This window comes from Perissodus microlepis, chromosome 7 (genome assembly GCF_051167445.1).
Source record: "Perissodus microlepis isolate ML-2025 ecotype Zambia chromosome 7, ASM5116744v1, whole genome shotgun sequence".
In the NCBI taxonomy this organism is placed as follows: Eukaryota; Metazoa; Chordata; class Actinopteri; order Cichliformes; family Cichlidae; genus Perissodus; species Perissodus microlepis.
In genome coordinates this window covers 33,018,234-33,036,514 of record NC_140467.1, presented here as the reverse complement: position 1 = coordinate 33,036,514, position 18,281 = coordinate 33,018,234, and the positions used below count along the sequence as shown (strand labels likewise).

General features: G+C 38.3%; 1 protein-coding gene across 7 annotated transcripts in view; it reads right to left on the bottom strand.

The window, feature by feature from the left end:
- The window catches only part of cacna1bb (calcium channel, voltage-dependent, N type, alpha 1B subunit, b), a 220,527-nt gene that overhangs the window by 74,596 nt on the left and 127,650 nt on the right, over positions 1–18,281 (bottom strand). For all 7 annotated transcript variants that reach the window (XM_084934715.1, XM_084934713.1, XM_084934717.1 and 4 more), the window contains exons 12-16: positions 17,483–17,572; positions 14,527–14,748; positions 14,323–14,435; positions 14,101–14,213; positions 12,394–12,525 (exon numbers count right to left, since the gene is read on the bottom strand). In XM_084934715.1, the coding sequence (XP_084790841.1) occupies positions 12,394–12,525; positions 14,101–14,213; positions 14,323–14,435; positions 14,527–14,748; positions 17,483–17,572 (670 nt within the window). The remainder of the gene's footprint in view (positions 1–12,393; positions 12,526–14,100; positions 14,214–14,322; positions 14,436–14,526; positions 14,749–17,482; positions 17,573–18,281) is intronic.

Genomic DNA, 18,281 nt, shown 5'->3' with positions numbered 1-18,281 from the left:
TTATATATTTATATATTTGTGGCTTTTTCTTTTTTCTTTTTTTATCTTGTGTAAATATTCTCTGACTTTTGCTATAGCAAAAATGTAATTGTGATCGTCACCTTTCTATAGAAAGGTGACGATCACAATTACATTTTTATAAATTAATAAATTTAAATAGCAAGTAATACTGACACCAGGGCTCAAAGTAATACATTACAATGATGCTCAACAACTTTATTAGTTTTTTAAGAGAAAAAAAATCTACAACTTTAATTCTGAGTGATTCTGGTGACATCTGTTAAAGGCTACGTTCACACTGCAGGCGAAAGCGCATCAGATCCGCGTTTTTTGACCCTATGCGACCCATATCCGATCATGGTATGACAGTGTGAACGGCACAAATCCGATATTTTCAAATCCGATCTGGGTCACTTTCGAATGTGGTACTGAATCCGATACATATCCGATGTTTTAGAAAGCGACTGCTGTTTGAACGGTCATGTCGCATTAAATCCGTCTTTTACGTCACTGACACAAAACAGACGCCAATTATCAGCGCCCGAGAAGACATCGCGAACACTTCCTGGCCATCCAGTGTAGATGTTAGTCAAACTGTTGGGAAGACAATGTGAACATTTTATTTGCACTGTATAATCTGCAGATTCTGACAGAAATCTGCAACTATCCTTTGAAGCACCGCTCCTCTCTAAAACAGCAATAAAGATAATTATTAGGTTATCTACACTATTATGTAAATAACAAAATAACTTCAAGCAAAAATTGGGAAACGTAAAGTCCGAAGTCTTTATATTAAGGGCCATCAGTCAAACAATATTGTTTGCTCTGGGTCTAAACAGAGCTCGTTGTGTGTGACGTCTTCTTTTGCGCATGCGGGCCGCTTTGAGCGTTCACACTAGAGCGCGTTTGCTGTCGCATTTTATTTGTAGTGTGAACAAGCAGACAAAAAAATCGGATTTGATCAAAAAATCGGAATTGAGCATCAAGACCTGCAGTGTGAACGTAGCCAAAGTAAATTGAAAATGAACAGCTTCAGCAGAGAAAAAGTGGCATGTTCAAGGTCACAGAGCCTCATTTCCAGTAATTTTCAGCTATCATTCCAGTCAGCTATCATTTTCAATTAAAACATGAATGCATTCATTGGCAATCCAACTCTTTTACACATGTGCAGAAGCAACCTTCTGTAGGCTGGATTGGAATTTATTTGGCTAGTTTTATCCTGTCAGCCATAGCCAAGGCATAACTTCGGACAGTGCAGCCAGTGTAGGGGATCAAGGGCCAGAAGGTAGAAGGAGGCCAGCTGAAGTAATTAATGGAAATGAAATAACATAATAAAATAACAAAAATGCATTTTAATAAATGCTCTTGCTGTAGTGTGCATAGCTCTTAACAGCTTTTGTTTTGAGTTCTGTAGGCTTCTACTTCATTGTAATGATTCTCAGTAGACAAGGGTTGTATTGTTTTTATGTACTTATGTAACGGTAGAGTGTAAAATACCTTGTCCTTTTTTTTCAACTAATTTACACTTTTACACGAGCTTTACACAAGCAGATTTTCCAGAGTTTACCAAACTTACCATTAAACACGCTACATGATGCATTGTCACCATCCTTACTTAGTCTTTGATCATAAAAAAACTGAACATTTAACTCCCAACCTTTTTGTAGGTAAAATCAAATGCCAGCATTTACCCTTACATATTTTGCTCTAACTGCTCTTTGAATACATGTTCATACAAAATGTACACACCTTCCAAAAATGTCTAAAACTTACACGTCCTCACAAAGACAGAAGCACAATACACTGATGGGAGTAGGCTTTTCGGATTTCTTTAAAGATCCAGGGAGAGCTTAGTCTTCTTACATCAAGTGGTGGGGGGTGTTTTGTATTGATAAAGGCTTGTAGAGAAGGATGGGAGGAGGGACATGCAACAGAAGGACATAATGGTCACCAGGTAGCCAAAGCTCACGGCTATTAAGTCCAAAACACACTGCTACATTTGCTGTATTCACAAGCAAATCAACCAATTCACATGCCATGTTAACCATCAAAAAAGTTAAGCAGATAAAGTAAAATGTGAAGTATACATTTTTCTTCCTTTCACACAATTCTTCACCAAAGAGCTGATTTCAGTTCTTCTGTTAAAACACTTAAAACACCACAGAAGAAGTGCTAAATGACAAGAGGTAGCCTGGTTGTGTCCATGCTTCATCACCTTAAAATTAAAGTAACTTGTATGAAGCACATAAAATAGTACACATGGCTATCGTGGCATGCATCAGAAAGTGCCAGTCTGTTTTGGGCTCAAGAAAAGAGAAAACCTGAATGGAAAACTGAACATGCGGAAAAGGCACCAACAGAAATCACCAAAGAATATAAGATAACGTTCCAGTATTTACAGCTTCACTAACAGCATATTTGTTGTGTGCAGCCTCTGTCTTCTTGCCACACAACCTTTAAAGCTATTCTCTGCTGCAAGTATGTTAGTATTAAGATAAACACAAGACTCCAATATGTATGTCTGATATAATGGATCCAAAGTGTATTCAGTTCTCTTTACTGGATTTCTACGACACTGAAGCAATTTAGAAACTATATAATGGACGTTAATAAGAGGCTCTAGCTTAATGACATACTTTCATCAGACATGCACAGTTTCAACAAAAAGACTCTAAATCTTTGCAAAAAGCCCCCACATGACCCAACAAACCTGCCAAAACCTGAATCCGCAGTCTTGAAACTAAAGAAGACAATGAGAGAGTGACACAGAAATGCATGAGGATGGGTCGGTCATTCAACTGAAAATAACCTGCATTCCTACTATTCATCATTTGAACTTCATTCAGTTAATGATGAAAATAAAAAGGCAGGTATAAGAAATGTTTGAGATTGGATAAAAGAAAAAAAATATTTCAATTCATGGCAAAATAATGGGAAATATGTATTGTTTTTAAATGTATGTTATTTTAAAAATTAGCACTTGTGATTGTTTTTAATATGAGAAAAAAAATGACTGTTCACCAGTTTCAAATTCTACTTAGTTTATATTCACCTTTCCTCTAAAAAGCAAAGAAAGAAATTAGTTTAAGATGGATTTGGTCATCTGGTTTCACATTTATCTTCTGGTTTATTAAATTCTGTTGTGGTCCGATCACATGCCAATGCACTGCAATCGAACTGAGTCAGGCTGCATGTAGCGGGGTGTGGTTCGTGGCTCAGCTGCAGGGTAGGGGTGGAGTAGTGAGTTCAGGGTGTGGTGTCAAGGGATGGCTGACCCACACAGCTGACCTCCATCTCACTAACTATGCCTCCCCGTTTTCAGTAGCTACCAGGGGCTGGAGGAGAGCGGTGTGTGCTGAGCTGGAACTCAGCTGAGCAGTGTGAAAACTGCATAACTCAGAGTGGCATTAAACATTGTAAGTAAATATTCAACTGTCGACGCTGCGTGTGTCCGGTCCTTGGGCACAAAATGGGCACAACACATCAGATACTCAACTGGTTGTATTTTGGATGTGTGTCATTTTGCTATTAAAATTTCTGTCCTGTAAAGCACCTGACTCAGGATTTGTGGAGGGTTCAAGGTTCTGGCTGGACTGAATGTATGTAACTAATGTGAATTTATATGTACGTAGATGGCAACAGAGTTCCAATGGATAGCAACAGATTTATGAATTATCACTATACCCATTTTAAGCAAACCCAACTTCTTTTCCTACCCATACTTTGAGTGATTTCTACTCCACCTTTGATGCTTTTCAGTTGTGACTGATTATGAACAATGAAGAAAGCAAGCAAGGTGCATGGTATTCCACATATCCATATGTCTTTTTTTTTTTTTTATCTTTAAAGCTATTGTTGGAACTACACCACACTGTGGGTAGCTGTTGATATTCACAAATTAAATGTGTATTATTTAAGTGGTATATTTAAAGTTTTGAGAAATATTAGTAAATTGGTCAGTACATTTGAACGTCTAACCAGACTGTGAGATACTGTGTAAAACTGTATACAGCCAACATTATTTTAACATTTAAATCCTACATATAACAGTGTCATATCATATATAAACAATTGCTTGCTAGCATAGATTTTGCTTTAAGTGACTGAATGTCAATGACTTTCCATGTCTCTTATCATTACTCTGCTGCTAGCTGCTGCCTGTGTAGAAAGCCCTTAACTGGGATACCTTTAACTCTAGTCATCCTGGATTTCAGTTAAAATGCTTCTCACTAAAATATTTTTATTTATTTATTTATTTTTCTTTGAATGGATCTCCAGTTTTTTTTATATACACAAAAAAGTATTTTATTTATTCATTTATTGTTTCATTTATATTGGACATTTAAAATCAAAGTGCTTTACAATAAAAAAATAACATATAAAGTAAACAATAAAAAATAGTAATCAGAACAAAATTGCAGGTGAGTTTTAAAGCAAACTATACAGAGCTGAAATATTCTTTATAAATTTACAATCAAATATAAATAAATATTCTTTCCATCTTGAATGTCTCCCGACATCAAGGTGTAATAAAAAAAATCTGAAAAAATTGAATTCAGAAGACAGAATAATCCTGACAAAGTTTTCATGCGATAGTCAAGCAAGATGCATATTAAAGTTCAGGAATTATATAGCAAGCTCCCATTGAATGCTTCCAATAGGCATTCTACAGGTATTCACCTAAAATTACTTATATGGGTTCAAATACTGTAAATTTGAGTTGAAATGCAATTATTTTTGCAATTTTGTATAAAAATTAAATGTCTTAACAGCCATATAATCCCAAGCATGTGATATGTCATGCAAAAACCAGAATGGAACATGTGGGGGAAAAATGTTTTTGGAAGTCAAACCCACATGTAGAAGAGAGGAAAAAGGAAAAGGAACAGACTTTAAGATGAGGAGAGGATGTGGAGCGCCGACAGTTACCAAAGCGACTGTCGGTGCAAAAGAGCAGACCCAGCTGTAGGCACATGTGTCCGTGTGTGTGTGTCCGTGTGTGTGTGTGTGTGTGTACTGTATGCATGTATACTTGGTTCTGACCAGTCATGGATAATTTCAGGTCAATATAAATACTCATATTTAGTAAAATAATCTTTTTAAAAACAGAATATTAAAAAAAAAAAATTCCTGCAATATCTGACCTGTTGTGGTGATACTTCGGCATTTTCAAATTACTTTATCTATTTTTTTAATAATAGAACCATCAACTCTAAGGTACCTCAAACTGATCTCAAATTTCGATCAAGGTTATTTTTATTATATAAAAATAATTTCTCATATTAATTATAATATAAAATATATATATATGTAAATATATATATCTATATATTATATGCTTCAGCTAAATAAACTTTACCTTGGGGTACATAACATTACATTATTTGTGTTAGGATGATTTTAAATTGGAATAAAAAGTGACAAATCATTACCCTAAATTTTGGGGAAATGATTTGTCTTTAATTCATCCTGTCTGCTTTCTTCACCAATTTCTCCACTTCACATCATATCGGTATTCCCTCTTTTTATTCTTTTCATTCCCTGTTTTATACCCACACACACACTCTCTCCATCCCACACTTCTGTCTTTTTTCCCCCTCGTTCACCGGGGATTAGTGGAATCTGAGAATGGATGCTGCATTTTGCTGCTGCCCCTTTGTGTGCAGGCTTCTGTTTACTCTGATAATAGGGATTGGAAGAACACTGTTTGGCTTCCATGTGTCGTCCATGGAGACTTCATTAAATCAGAGTCATAGAAGGCCAAACTCCCCACATGCTCATGCTCTCACTCTCCTACATCATACAGCATTTACAACAGCAACAACAACAGCATTTTTATTGTATAAATAATGGCAATGGATATTGTTAACACATGACTATTTAAAATATGCAGCTAAAATATTTTCATATTATAGGTTTTTAGATTTTTGAATCATTTTTGTCATCAACCAGTACCCAAGATTTAGTATTTATTTATTTGTATCTAATTTCAGTTTTTTTCATAAAATAAGTGGCAAATCCTGCTATGAGATAAGAAACAGTGTCAATGTGTTAACTTTAAGTTATAAGAAAAACTAGAATGGCCACTTAAAGTTTGCTCTAAACTGAAGTCAGCCCACATAGACGCCTTGTTAATAATGTTTACTGTACAGCGTGGCACAAAAAACGAACAGACTCTTCGACTGCACAGATGTTGATTTTTTTTAACACTACAAAGGGTTAAAGTTAGAGATGTGGCAGCTTTGACTGATGAGTGAATGCTGACACAGCAGTTGGAAACAGGGCGTCTACAAAGCCTAACCGCTGAAAGCTTGAGTCACTGAACTGAAATTTCTCCATTATGTTTTTGGTGTTTTTAATGCAGTTCTCTGACAAATAAAATGGCTTTCAGTGTGGCCCAACCAAAAGTTTCTACTTCAGTTACAGTGAGTGAAATTCAATGTTACTCGGAATTAATTAGCTTATATAAGTGACCTATGCCACAGGTACTGAGAATGTACCTTTCTAGCCAAGCTTTCCAACAGAAGATAAGTTATTACTAAAACCCAGTTGCATTCTGCCAGGACAATTCAAATCTAAAAATAGACATCGATTAAAATGAAGCAAAGAAAGGCAATTTATCTCTATTTATCTCAGACTGTGCTGTCATAAAGCTGTTTACATCCATCCTTTAGATCAGGGGTCGGCAACCCTGGGCACAGCAACCGCCCGTGTCGCCCGTATCAAAAACCGCTACTGCCAGGAAATGTCCTTACTGAATCATCAGAGCTGAACAGGTGATGGAGAAACAGGTTTACCTTTAAGGTGACATGAAGGAGTTGGAGGGAAGTTATGAACTGTTTCTAAGAGACAAATAACACCAGGATGCTTTTCTATGTAGCTGACAGCTGGTAACTATGCAGGGACGGGTCCACCTGGCCCCCACCTGGCAAAGTTTTGCCAGGGGGCATTAACAGGGAAAGGGGGGCAAAAAGAAAAACTTTTCTTTCTTATTCTCATTTAAAATGTCTCGCTTTTCATAACTAATTATCTAAATCTTACAACCAAAGTTTTTATCTGATGTAAAATGTATAGAAATTATACATATACCAACAAGACAGTGTACATCACTGTCACAACAGCGTCTGTTTTCATTCAAAGGCTTTATGGCTTTAATAACTGGTGAGCCGGTCTCTAGTCAAAATGCCCGGGCTGATTTTTTGTCCCAGTCCAGCCCTGGGCACGACATGCAGTGAATTAATCTGAGCAGGTGCATTAAAAAATAAAAGCCAGCGGTGCACATCGCAAATTAGCTCGCATTGACACATTAGTTGTGCCGCTTCTTAATGATGGTATCTTAGCTAACAACCCCAACTACCAGATTCAACTTGTAATTGGCTAAAAATAACTTAGCCTACCGGTGAGAGGGACGTTGCTAGCTGGCAGTTTTTTCAAGCGTTGTTGAAATTTCCACATTCTGACACAAAAGCTTCAGGAGCTGTCCGCTCGGTGCAGCACCCCGGAAATACACGGATACATCCGTAGACTCGAGACAGAATTCACAATGTATTTTCGGGACTATCAGGTGTATGGACCAATGTTTTCTTTTCTGATCAAACCAGAAAGCTTTAATGAGCAGCTGGATTTGTCTCGCATTAACTGGCATTAACTGTCATTAACTGGCTGAGTTAATGCCAGTTAATGCGACATCGAAATGCAGCTGATTGAACTGTAAACCTCGACTCTGTGGGGGTCAAAGTTTGCAGAACTACGAATGCAGCTGGAATCCACAGCTGTGCGTGTTCATGGAGTTTGCATTTTCACCTGCTGGACATCACTACCTGACAAGTTTAACTGTCTTCAGAACATTGCAGAGGCCTTATTGACAGTATTTGGCTCTACATGTCTGTGTGAGCAGATTTTCTCTTACATGAAGAGTGTCCTCAGGTGTCTGAATGCTGGACACTCGGAGACCTGTGTCTCTGAGTGGGAGATCAGAGATCACATTAACATGTGTGTCTCTGTATTAACAAACATGCCATATTGGCCCAGTTTATTTTTCTTATCATTGTTGTGAGGAGACCATAAATAGCATTTGCATTTTCTTTTGTATAGTACATTTGCTGTTATGGAGTTCTTGTTATGGATAAAAAGTGTCTTTTTTTGTTCCAAAATAGCTGATAACTATTCGCTGATAACTGCCAACATCTGCGAACAAATATAATTCTATAAAGTTGTTCTGTATAGTGTGTAACTGTTAATATAGAGTGTTATTAAATTTATTGCCAATGCAATCATACGGCACATTGACTTCTGAGGAAATTTTAGATGGCGCTCATCATCAAAAAGGTTGCCTACCCCTGCTTTAGATCACTGCCATCTTGTGACCACGGTTGTCTATTGTTGCTCAAAGCTCTGCTTCTTTTGTACTCATAGGAAACTGTAGCTGTCACTGTTTAACATCTCTTTTTTTTGTGATTTGCGCAAGCACGTTGTGGATAAACTGTAAATCTTTCACAGTAAACTGATGTGGAATAGCACGCGAGGCGAGGCAAGCTACCGCTGGAACTGTTTTTACTGCTCTGAGGAACACAGCTAGCATTAGCTAGTAAAGATGTTTCAATGATGTGGCACCATAACACATGAATTTCCTCTTGCTAACCGCCATGGTCAATGTGCGACTTCCTTCAACAGGCAAGTTGAGCAGGTGCAGGCTCAGCCAGCACTTTCAGATTAGCATCTACACAATATGCTAACGCTGAACTGTCATAAGACTTGACAAACAAATCATTTGTGTTGGGAACATTTATTTTAAAAATGCATTTCAGATCACAGTCAGATGGATTTTTTCTGTGGAACCTCAGCCTTGATTTTTCTTTGTTCACTCTGGCTTTTGAAGAAGTTCTGAAACACTGTAGAAAATGATGGGATGAATTTTAATTTGTATTATATCTTTGCAGCATAATAAATTCCTGGATGGACTGACTGACCACGAGTGATTATTTTCATTGCAGATTAATCTTATAAATTTTTTGATGAAATGCCAAGTCTTTTAAAATGTTCCAAAAACTCATTAACTGGAATGTCAAACAGGTTGGGAGTAAACAATTGTCCTTTGATGTTTTCTGTTTCTGATCTGTTTTGAAAGGATGTACAATTACCAATCCTGGACACTTAAAAGGGCCTGAGCAGAAAATGTAAAAATGCCATCTCTCCTGTGCCCACAAAAAGTCAGAGTTAATCAACAAAAGAAGGTCTGTACCTCTAAAACTGAAAGCTACAAAGCAGCCAACAGAAAACAAAAAATTATTGCATTATAATAAATCCTGCACTTTTGAGCTTATCACTTTTGCAAAACAGTCAACGATGTCCTGTGAGTCTCAGCAGGAGGATGAACAGTCCTCTACCTCAAGCTGTTTATCTTTCAGTTCTCAGAATTTTTACCGTTCTGAGAGCAAGTACATAATCTCTGAGCCAAAAATAAAGCCTGGGTATAACAAAGCACTTCTGCTGCCTTTTAAAAGGCCACTCAGTCTTCTACTTAGGTTTGAAAACTTTTTATTTAAAACGAAGCTCTGTCTGAGGAACGGTTGGGCTTTCTTTAGATTTTACCTGACCCGACTGAACCACTTCTATGTTTAGACTCATGAACACAAAAAAAATGTAAAATCCTGGGCACATTTTTAAAGGTAAAAATGTTCGAATAAGGGAATTAACAATAGCATGGTTGTTATGGTGGGCAGAGAACACTGTGCTCAGCCTGGTGTGCTCAGCTGGCTACAAGCACCATGTGGATGTCAGACTCATCTCACACTTGTCCATCACCAGAGACTGATGTGATGTTAATGATGCTGCAGACTGATGTAAGGCTTGATGCCATGGCAACAGCCTCCTGCTTCAAAGAAATTCAGTTGTGGTTTTTATGAAGGCCGTCTGTGCATTTCAGTTGAGTGTATTTATGTATAAAAATACAATGGAGAAGAGATTCTTAAACCATCTGAGGTCAATGCTTTAAATAAACGCATATTTATGACATTTATAACATCATGCAAGACTCATCACTCTGACAACCTGACATAGAATCCAACCTATTAAACACTACAGCTTATAAACTCATCTATTTGTTTTAATTTTTGTTTAAGTTAGGTATGCCTGACCAGGAGGAACATAAATCCATCCATGTGTTTTAACTGCTTTGCAAACCAGTGTTTTCGTGGTGACTGAAGTCACCCCAGCTGACTTTGCTAAAAGGCAGGGACATCAGAGAGACAAACAGCTCATCCACACTTGAATTTACAACAATCAGTCTTTGAGAACACACTAACTCCAAATAAAAAGGTCACTCAGCACATTAGGCTTTTCCTTTTTCTTGTGAGGCAACAGTACTAACCATTGACACTGATAAATACATCTAGAAGCCTGTTTTTGATGAAAAACTTGTTGTTGTTGTTGTTGTTGTTGTTGTTGTTTTATCACATAATGTGCCACTACTTGGTTAAAATATAATTTTAAATGTGTTTTGGTTGTTCAGTTTAAACTTTCTTGGAGGAAGAACATTGCAAAGCAAATGAGTGCAGTTTTTCCAAAATAAAAAGAATGGTTAAGAAATACTCTTCCATGTGTTGCTTACTGTTTTTCAAACTGTGGACACACAGAAATACCAACACCTTTTTTTATCTCACAAATGACATCACTGTGTGTAATTTTTTTCTGATTGTTTTTCACCACTACTCTTTGAATCCGTGTCTGCAATCAAATATAATCCCTGCCTCAGCTACCCTGGTTTTCCAGTCTGTGCTTATTCCCACTTGGGAAGCACGGTGCTTCCTTGTGCTTTGGACTAACTTCACTGAGATTAATTGTTCTACTTGATTGTTTTTTTTCTGCCAGCCTCCTGCTAGCCAGCTGACCCCTCTCTGTGTGGTGTTTGCATGTTCTCCCCATGCTTCCATGGGTTCTCTCTCCGGGTGGTCTGGCATTCTCCCACAGTGCAACACGTGCACGACAGGCTCCAGGTCCCTGCTACCATTAATTGAATAAGCAGGTAAACATGGATGGATGGTTGTATGGTTGGTTGATTAAACATTCTAGACTTTAAAATGTGAAATTTTTTATTCTTTGTATTATATAAATTCTTTATAGTTTAATGGCTAGCTATAACATGGCTTCCATGTACAATGTCAGTTTCTGGGTCATAGGGTATTCCAAACTAGGTAGGATATTATTAATCCCAGTGACAGGACTCTGACTTTAGGTAACAGAGATTTCAATTAAGTTTGTCATTCTCAAAAAAGTGGAGAAAAGACACTCTTTTGAGCAACATAGAGACAAGATGGAGATGGAGAGACAGCAACCAGACACAACTGACTACACAGAGGAGATGCTGGGGAGTGCACACAGAGGCTAAACACAGGAGCTGGGGATAAAACAGACATGGAGACACGACAGAGTGGAGGGACAGAACAAAGCCCAGACGGGGACATGACTGAGCTGAGAGAGCAAGAGACAGAGACAAGACCGGTGAAACGGGAAAATAAACATGGAGATAAGGCTGGAGACTACAAAAACCAACACAGGAAGCTAGACACAAGAGAACGAGAGAAACACTGAGGGAGGAATTAGTCTCACTAAACACTTAAAGCATGAGGTAAATGAAACCAAGAATCAACTCAGAATATTCAAACACTATAATGTCCAAAAACTACAATGCAGGGCCATGACATATAGAGATTTACACTTGGTGAAACCTCGGCAGCTGCAATGATCCACACTTGTGATGGCTCACATGATCAATAGGGGATCAATGACCCTCAGGAATACCTCCAAAGGGCCCCCTACATTGGGTTAAATACCTGGGTCACACAGTTGTTTTAGAAGTGAGGAAGCCTTTTGGACGAGATGTGAAATATCTTCACAAGCCAAGAGACATCCAGTTACCTTCTTTTTAAGCACTCAACAGGATTTAATAATAATTTTAGTACTGTAGATTTAAAAAGGCAAACTATCTGACCAGAGCAGTATTTGTGTGATGTGAAATAATATGCGAGGAGAGAGAAAGTAAAATGTTTGTGTGTGAGTTGAGTCAGACGGGGCCAGATGCCAGGCCTTTGATTAACTGCAGCCAGCCCAGAATCATGAGGTGTTCCCGTTGTTAGAAGACATGGAGCTCCTGCTGAGAGTGATATCAAAGGGCTGCAGTCACTACTGCTGATCTGCCAGCTACCTGCTGTGTCAACATGTCTGTCACCACTGCCACGCTGGGCCAGGGATCATACACAAGAAGGGTCAGGTGGGGAAATGAGTAGAGAAGTAGAAGAGGAGAGGATTTGTGTTTGTGTTGGTGCTCGTGTGATGAATTATAAATGGTTGGAAAGAGGAGGAAAAAGAGCAGATCAGGTTGGACAAATCACTTACTGTCCTCCGAAGAGCTGCATCCCCAGCAAGGCAAAGACCACAATGAAGAGGAACAGGAGGAAGAGCAAGCTGATGATGGACTTCATTGAGTTCAGGAGGGAAACAACAAGGTTCCTTAAAGAGTTCCAGTATCTGACATGAAAGAGCAAACAAAAAGAGGGGCACAAAGAAATTATTGTTGTACATACTGGAGCACACACACACAAAAAAACAAAAAAACAAACAGGAAGACTCAGACAGACAGAAGTAATATGACAAATCTTGCAAATACACATATCAGAACAACCAAAGCAGAGGAGGGCAGAGTGGAACAAATAGCAATAAGAAGTGTAGGTGGCATAAAACAAATCAGTGTGTCAGGGTGTACAGCTGCCAGTCTCACTGAATGAGAAGATTAAGGCTAATCTAATGGCATGAAAGGTATAAACTATGACATGATTGTCAGTACAGGGAGCAAGGCAGAAAGAATAGAAGAACACAGCTTCAATATTTAGGACCTTCTGATAAGAAACTATTTTATAGATGTATTGGTAAGTTTATTATCAGGTCTAGTCAAGTGCAGTCCAAGTGTTATGTTGCAGGTGTGTATTAGCACAATGCCACAATATTAGCAGGAGTGGACAACCCAATAAATTAACCCCAAGGTCAGACATGCCCAAACCGAAGAGCTCATACAACAGGACAGTTATGTCAAGCACAACAATAAATATACAACAGAATGTCTGAAAAAGAAATACTGTGGGAAGACCTTAAGAGTGCAATAAGAACCATATACATGAATGCAATACAATTTTCAGCTAGATTCAGGTTTTACTCAGTAAAGTAGTGCTTTCAGTTTTATGATACACTGAAAGGTTTTCCTGTATTGCCTCCTGAAGACACACATTTTAAGTGTTCAGATTAAAAGTCAAGGCAAAGTGATAAAAAGCATTCTCCTTAAAAGATTTCTCACTCTAACGTTATGTATATTTCACAGTTATGCACTGTATACTGTTTTTGTGTTCCACTTTGTCTGATTTATGACACCAAGAAGGAGACATTTTTCATCTAAACTGCAGCACACAATGAACACAATAATATTGGTAGGGCTGCAAAGTGCAAACAAAGAAAACATTTCTGCATTGAAGGCATGTTGTCAGGGATCTGTGTGCAGGCAGGCGGAGACTCGTCGAGACAAAATAGCAGCTCAAAAACCACAGCTTTATTGCCGGCAAAGAACAAACACATAAACTGAACAATGAAAGCTGAGACCGGAAACAGAAAGGCAAATCTGAGGGTACGACACGACGGTGAACACTGGAGGACACACACTATATATACACATGAGGGAACGAGGAACAGGTGGGAACACAGCTGGGAGAAATTAGACCTACGGAGACAGAGAAAGCGAAACTAGAAACACTGATATAAGACATAAACCTTCAAAATAAAACAGGAAACAATTCGAAAAGACGCAGACTTGACAGTGAACTAAACCTATACTAAACACGAGGGCACAAGGACAAAACCTAAGAACTAAACCCTTAACCAGAATAAACTGAAACATAGATTTATAATAATGATCAACAAAGCAAAACAAGGGAATCAGAATATAACCCATAATATAAAATCAAACCAAAACATAAGAACTCAAAATGCTGGGTCAAAATCACCCAGAACTGTGACAAATGTATGGTTATACCTTGTAGTTTCACACAGTGAACTTACTTGGTGACTTTGAAAATCCTAAGCAGTCTCAGAGCTCTCAGCACACTGATACCAAACGATGCTCCTGGTTTAATCATATCCCAGATCACCTCAAAAATGCTGCCAACAATCACCTGAAGACAAAAGGAGAAGGTAAAGTTATTATCTGATGTGTGTGGCTCTGATTTTAGGACACCAGTCATCATAAACCAAACAGAAGCTTGGATTACAGCCTACACTTACCCCAAAATCAAAGCAGTTAAAGGAGGAGTGGAAATAATTCCTTACTCCGAGGCCGTACATCTTCAAAGTCATCTCAGTCAGAAACAAACCCAGAAACACAAACTCTGCAGTGTCTGATGGACAGAGCAACAAAACAGAGAGGAAGTAGTCATACAGGCGGTGAATAAGTGAGTATGTAGGAGTGCATTTTATTCTGAGACTTACAGAGGGCTCTTGTAAGCCACTCGGGTTGGTCATAGTGGACTATGGCCACGCAGAGTGTGTTGAGGCCAACCACACACAGGACGATCCAGTAGAAACTCTGAGCCTTCACCATGCGGCGGATGAAGAAGCGGGTCCTCTTCTCTTTACGCCGGAAGTAAGATGAGCTGTCCATCTTACCGCTGCTTTTCACACTGGCCCGACCAAACGGAGACCCAGGAGGAGCTGAAAACGATGACCAAGAGGTGAGAAAGGAAATGTGTGAGTGTGCAGCGTCTGATTATTTCTCAGATTCACAGTTTTCACAATGAATCACTGTTCGTTTCCTTTGCTTTTTTCCCCTGGTGATCTTAAAATTAGCTTTTACACTCAGATGGCTGTAATGCTTACAAGGCTTTCGTTTAGCAATCATAGAGAAAATAATAATCCACCTACTTCCTCTTTTAGACATAAATTAAATATTTTTTATTGTAAGGTAAATCTGTATAGAAACAGTTAAGCCAGCTGTAGTTTTACAGGAACTGTGTGATGGATATGGGTATGTGTTTGGCACACTGGTTTCCTGCCTTCCATTCATAAAAGACTCACATTCTGTGACTCATATAAACTAAGCTGGTGTGGTTTGGTTTATAATTTTTTTTTTTACAGTAATGTTTTATAATAAGAGCTTGCATGCATCACATCCTGCCCTTTCAGCTGTGGTGTAATTAAATATTCAGGCTTCTGTGTATTGGGATTTTTTGCTTCGAAGAAATAAACATTTTACTTCTGTCGGGTTAAGAAAGCTGCACTCAGAATTTCAACCAAAACAAACACAACAGACTTTATGAACCCAGTGTCAAAGGCACTGTTAATTCTCTGTAAATAACCTCTCTCCTCTATACATGAGCAGCTCATGCAGGTTAGACAGAGCAGTAGGAAGGCTTTGATGCAACTGTAGTTTTTTTTCTTTCAAATTTTAGGTCTGTACTCATGGAGTACGAAACAGAGTTCAAGCGTGTGTGTATATCTATCTATCTATCTATCTATCTATCTCTCTCTCTCTCTCTCTCTCTCTCAATATACATATATATATATATATGGAGCAATATATATACTGGAGCAACATACACACACACACACATATATATATATATATATATACTGACCCATAAATACAGATAAGGTAGCATCCTAATTTTATGCCCCTAAAGCGAGTGCCACTGGTCTTAGGGTGTTTGAGATTCAGATCACTTTATTTGTACCTACAGAGAGATACTCTGCACAGCATGTCTGGATTGTTTACCACAGGCTTGAATGTTGTACGTAGAATCTGCTAGAGCTACTCTTCCAGTTTTCCAGTTTGGGGTTTACATAATGCTACTAATATCCCCTAATGCTCCTATTATCGCAGGAACCACTTTGGATTTCACTTTCCACGTCTGCTGCATCTTCACCTCCTGGTACTGCTCAGTTTTCTCATGCATAGTTGTAAGGCTGTTCTTTCTAACAACAGATAAGGGGTTAAAATTGCAGTTGAAACATCCCCCTAGAAAAAATCTCCCAGACTTAAACCGCCGATATTACGCATAAGCCCTCCTCTGAATACGAGTCTGATACATCTATCTTCACAAGGAAGAAACTGAAAGTCACTAGGAAAAAGGTGCAAGTATTGAAGGAAAACTGAGCCAGCTGTAACTGTCTGGTGCACAGGGACACTCGCTCGAGTGTAATTCTTCCATTTGACTACTTCATGTAGACTGAGACTTTTTGCACATGACACCAATAGAAAGGACAAAACTGATTCAGTGAATGCACAATAAAATAATATTTCTGTGGTTTGGTCAATGTAGAAATAGAGCAGTTTTAGAACAACATGGGGTAGGGCTCTCAGTTCTGTTTGTATTAATCTTGTTTTAATTTGAACTAATGTTCTATTTTCATGCTTTAGCCATTTTTTAAGACTGCTGGTTTTATATTATCCTAATCTTCAGTGTGTGTTTTTAAGTTTTTAGTTACTGGTATTAATAAGTTACTGGTAAGTTGCTGCTATTTTGGGGGCAACTATTGAGCTAAGCTCACAAAAAAAATTAAAAAGTAGTTTTTTTAACTGTTATACTAGGTAAAAAAAAAAAGTGCTCTGAACAGATTTAACACACTTTTAAATCTGCTCCCAAGCAATGAACTTGTTCATGGCCAAGATTGTAAACTGATTAAATTGTTTTAAAAAAATCTCCCCATGGGACAGAAATCAAACCATTAAATCACCTAAACACTCCTTGAAATTTACCTGCAGCTGCTCATTAAAACTGTGCACCTACTACTTCTGTGCTGCACAGCGGAACTGCAGGCATTATGAGTGAAACCAGTGAGATGAGACATATCAATATATATATAACAATATATATGACATCTATTCCCTCAGCAATGTTTTTTCTAAAAAAACAAACAAACAAAAAAACAGTCATTAGATCAGATAATGGGGAAAATAATGAAGGCAGCTAAATGGTTTCATTTACCCTGCTAATGCCTGTTTCCAACCCACAGACAAGCAATTACATGTTGCCTTTGTTGGGAAGCATGAAGTCCCTTAATATTAAAAAGTATAATTTGAATATGCTGCAGGTGATTCTCCTGCTATTTCAACAGTCTAATTAGAAAAGTTAATTATACTCCTTTACCCTCAAGGTGATCCACAGCCGGGAGAAACTTTAGACATTCGGTCTCTGAATCCAAGAGCCGCTAGAATAATATACATTATTAAGATCATTATTATTATTATTAAGCCTTGTGTTTAAATGTTGCAGAGACATGGCATCCTGATCTGATGAAGGGAGGCGACAAAGTCAGAGAACGTGTTCACTGTAGAAGATGAGCCTTTATGGGGGGTTTATTGTAAAGGTCGTGTTTGTGAATAGACAGCATGTAAAGGTCAGGGGTATCCTGCTGGTGGACGTGGGTAAAAAAAAAAAAGATTTACCAACAGAGGAGATGTCTGCGAAAGGATCGTCCCCCTCCTCAGCACTGATCAGGTCGTTTTTACCCTTCTTCACTTTGCCTCGCTTCAGGACTGTAAAGAGAACAGCGCGGATGTAAAAGGATAATAATATATATGAGGATACAGTAGGAACTGTTCTGCTTCATCTGCATTATTTAATGCAGATCTGTGAAAGTGAAGTTAATTATGCCAAGAAATGCTAGCATTTTCTTTTTCCAATGGAACAACTGTGTGCGTGTGGTGAAGATGGGTGAGCTAATTGGGAGCTATGAATAGCAGGCATCAATCACGTTTTTCATTTGGAGATTTTCTGCCTTGCTGCTTGAAGTCGGCTTTGGAATGAAAAACCGCCACCATGACATGAATGTGAGGGTCATGTGACCACTTCAGTGCTGTTGGAGTGGTGGGCTTGTTCATTAAATCCAAACGCCTGTATATCTGCTCGGGAAAGCAGCTGAGAGGCAGGAAGGAGGCTGAGAAAATAAATACGGCTTTGAGACCACTCCAAGTCTAATTCTTCATCATCAAATCTCTTTCTGTAACTGAATCCCAGAAACCTTTGTTCCCTCTTCAGAGAGGGAAAAAAGCAGCTATGAAAATATCAACCTGTAAAAACTCGGTTTTTGAAGAAATGCCTGTACCTGCACTAAGATAACATATGTTTTGGTTGGCGGGTTTGCTTTGTTGTAAGCATTTTATAATGATTTATTTATAGGAGCTCAAAAAACAGCCAAACTGATTTGAAAACAAGGAGATATCTGCACAAATGATTAAATTAAAG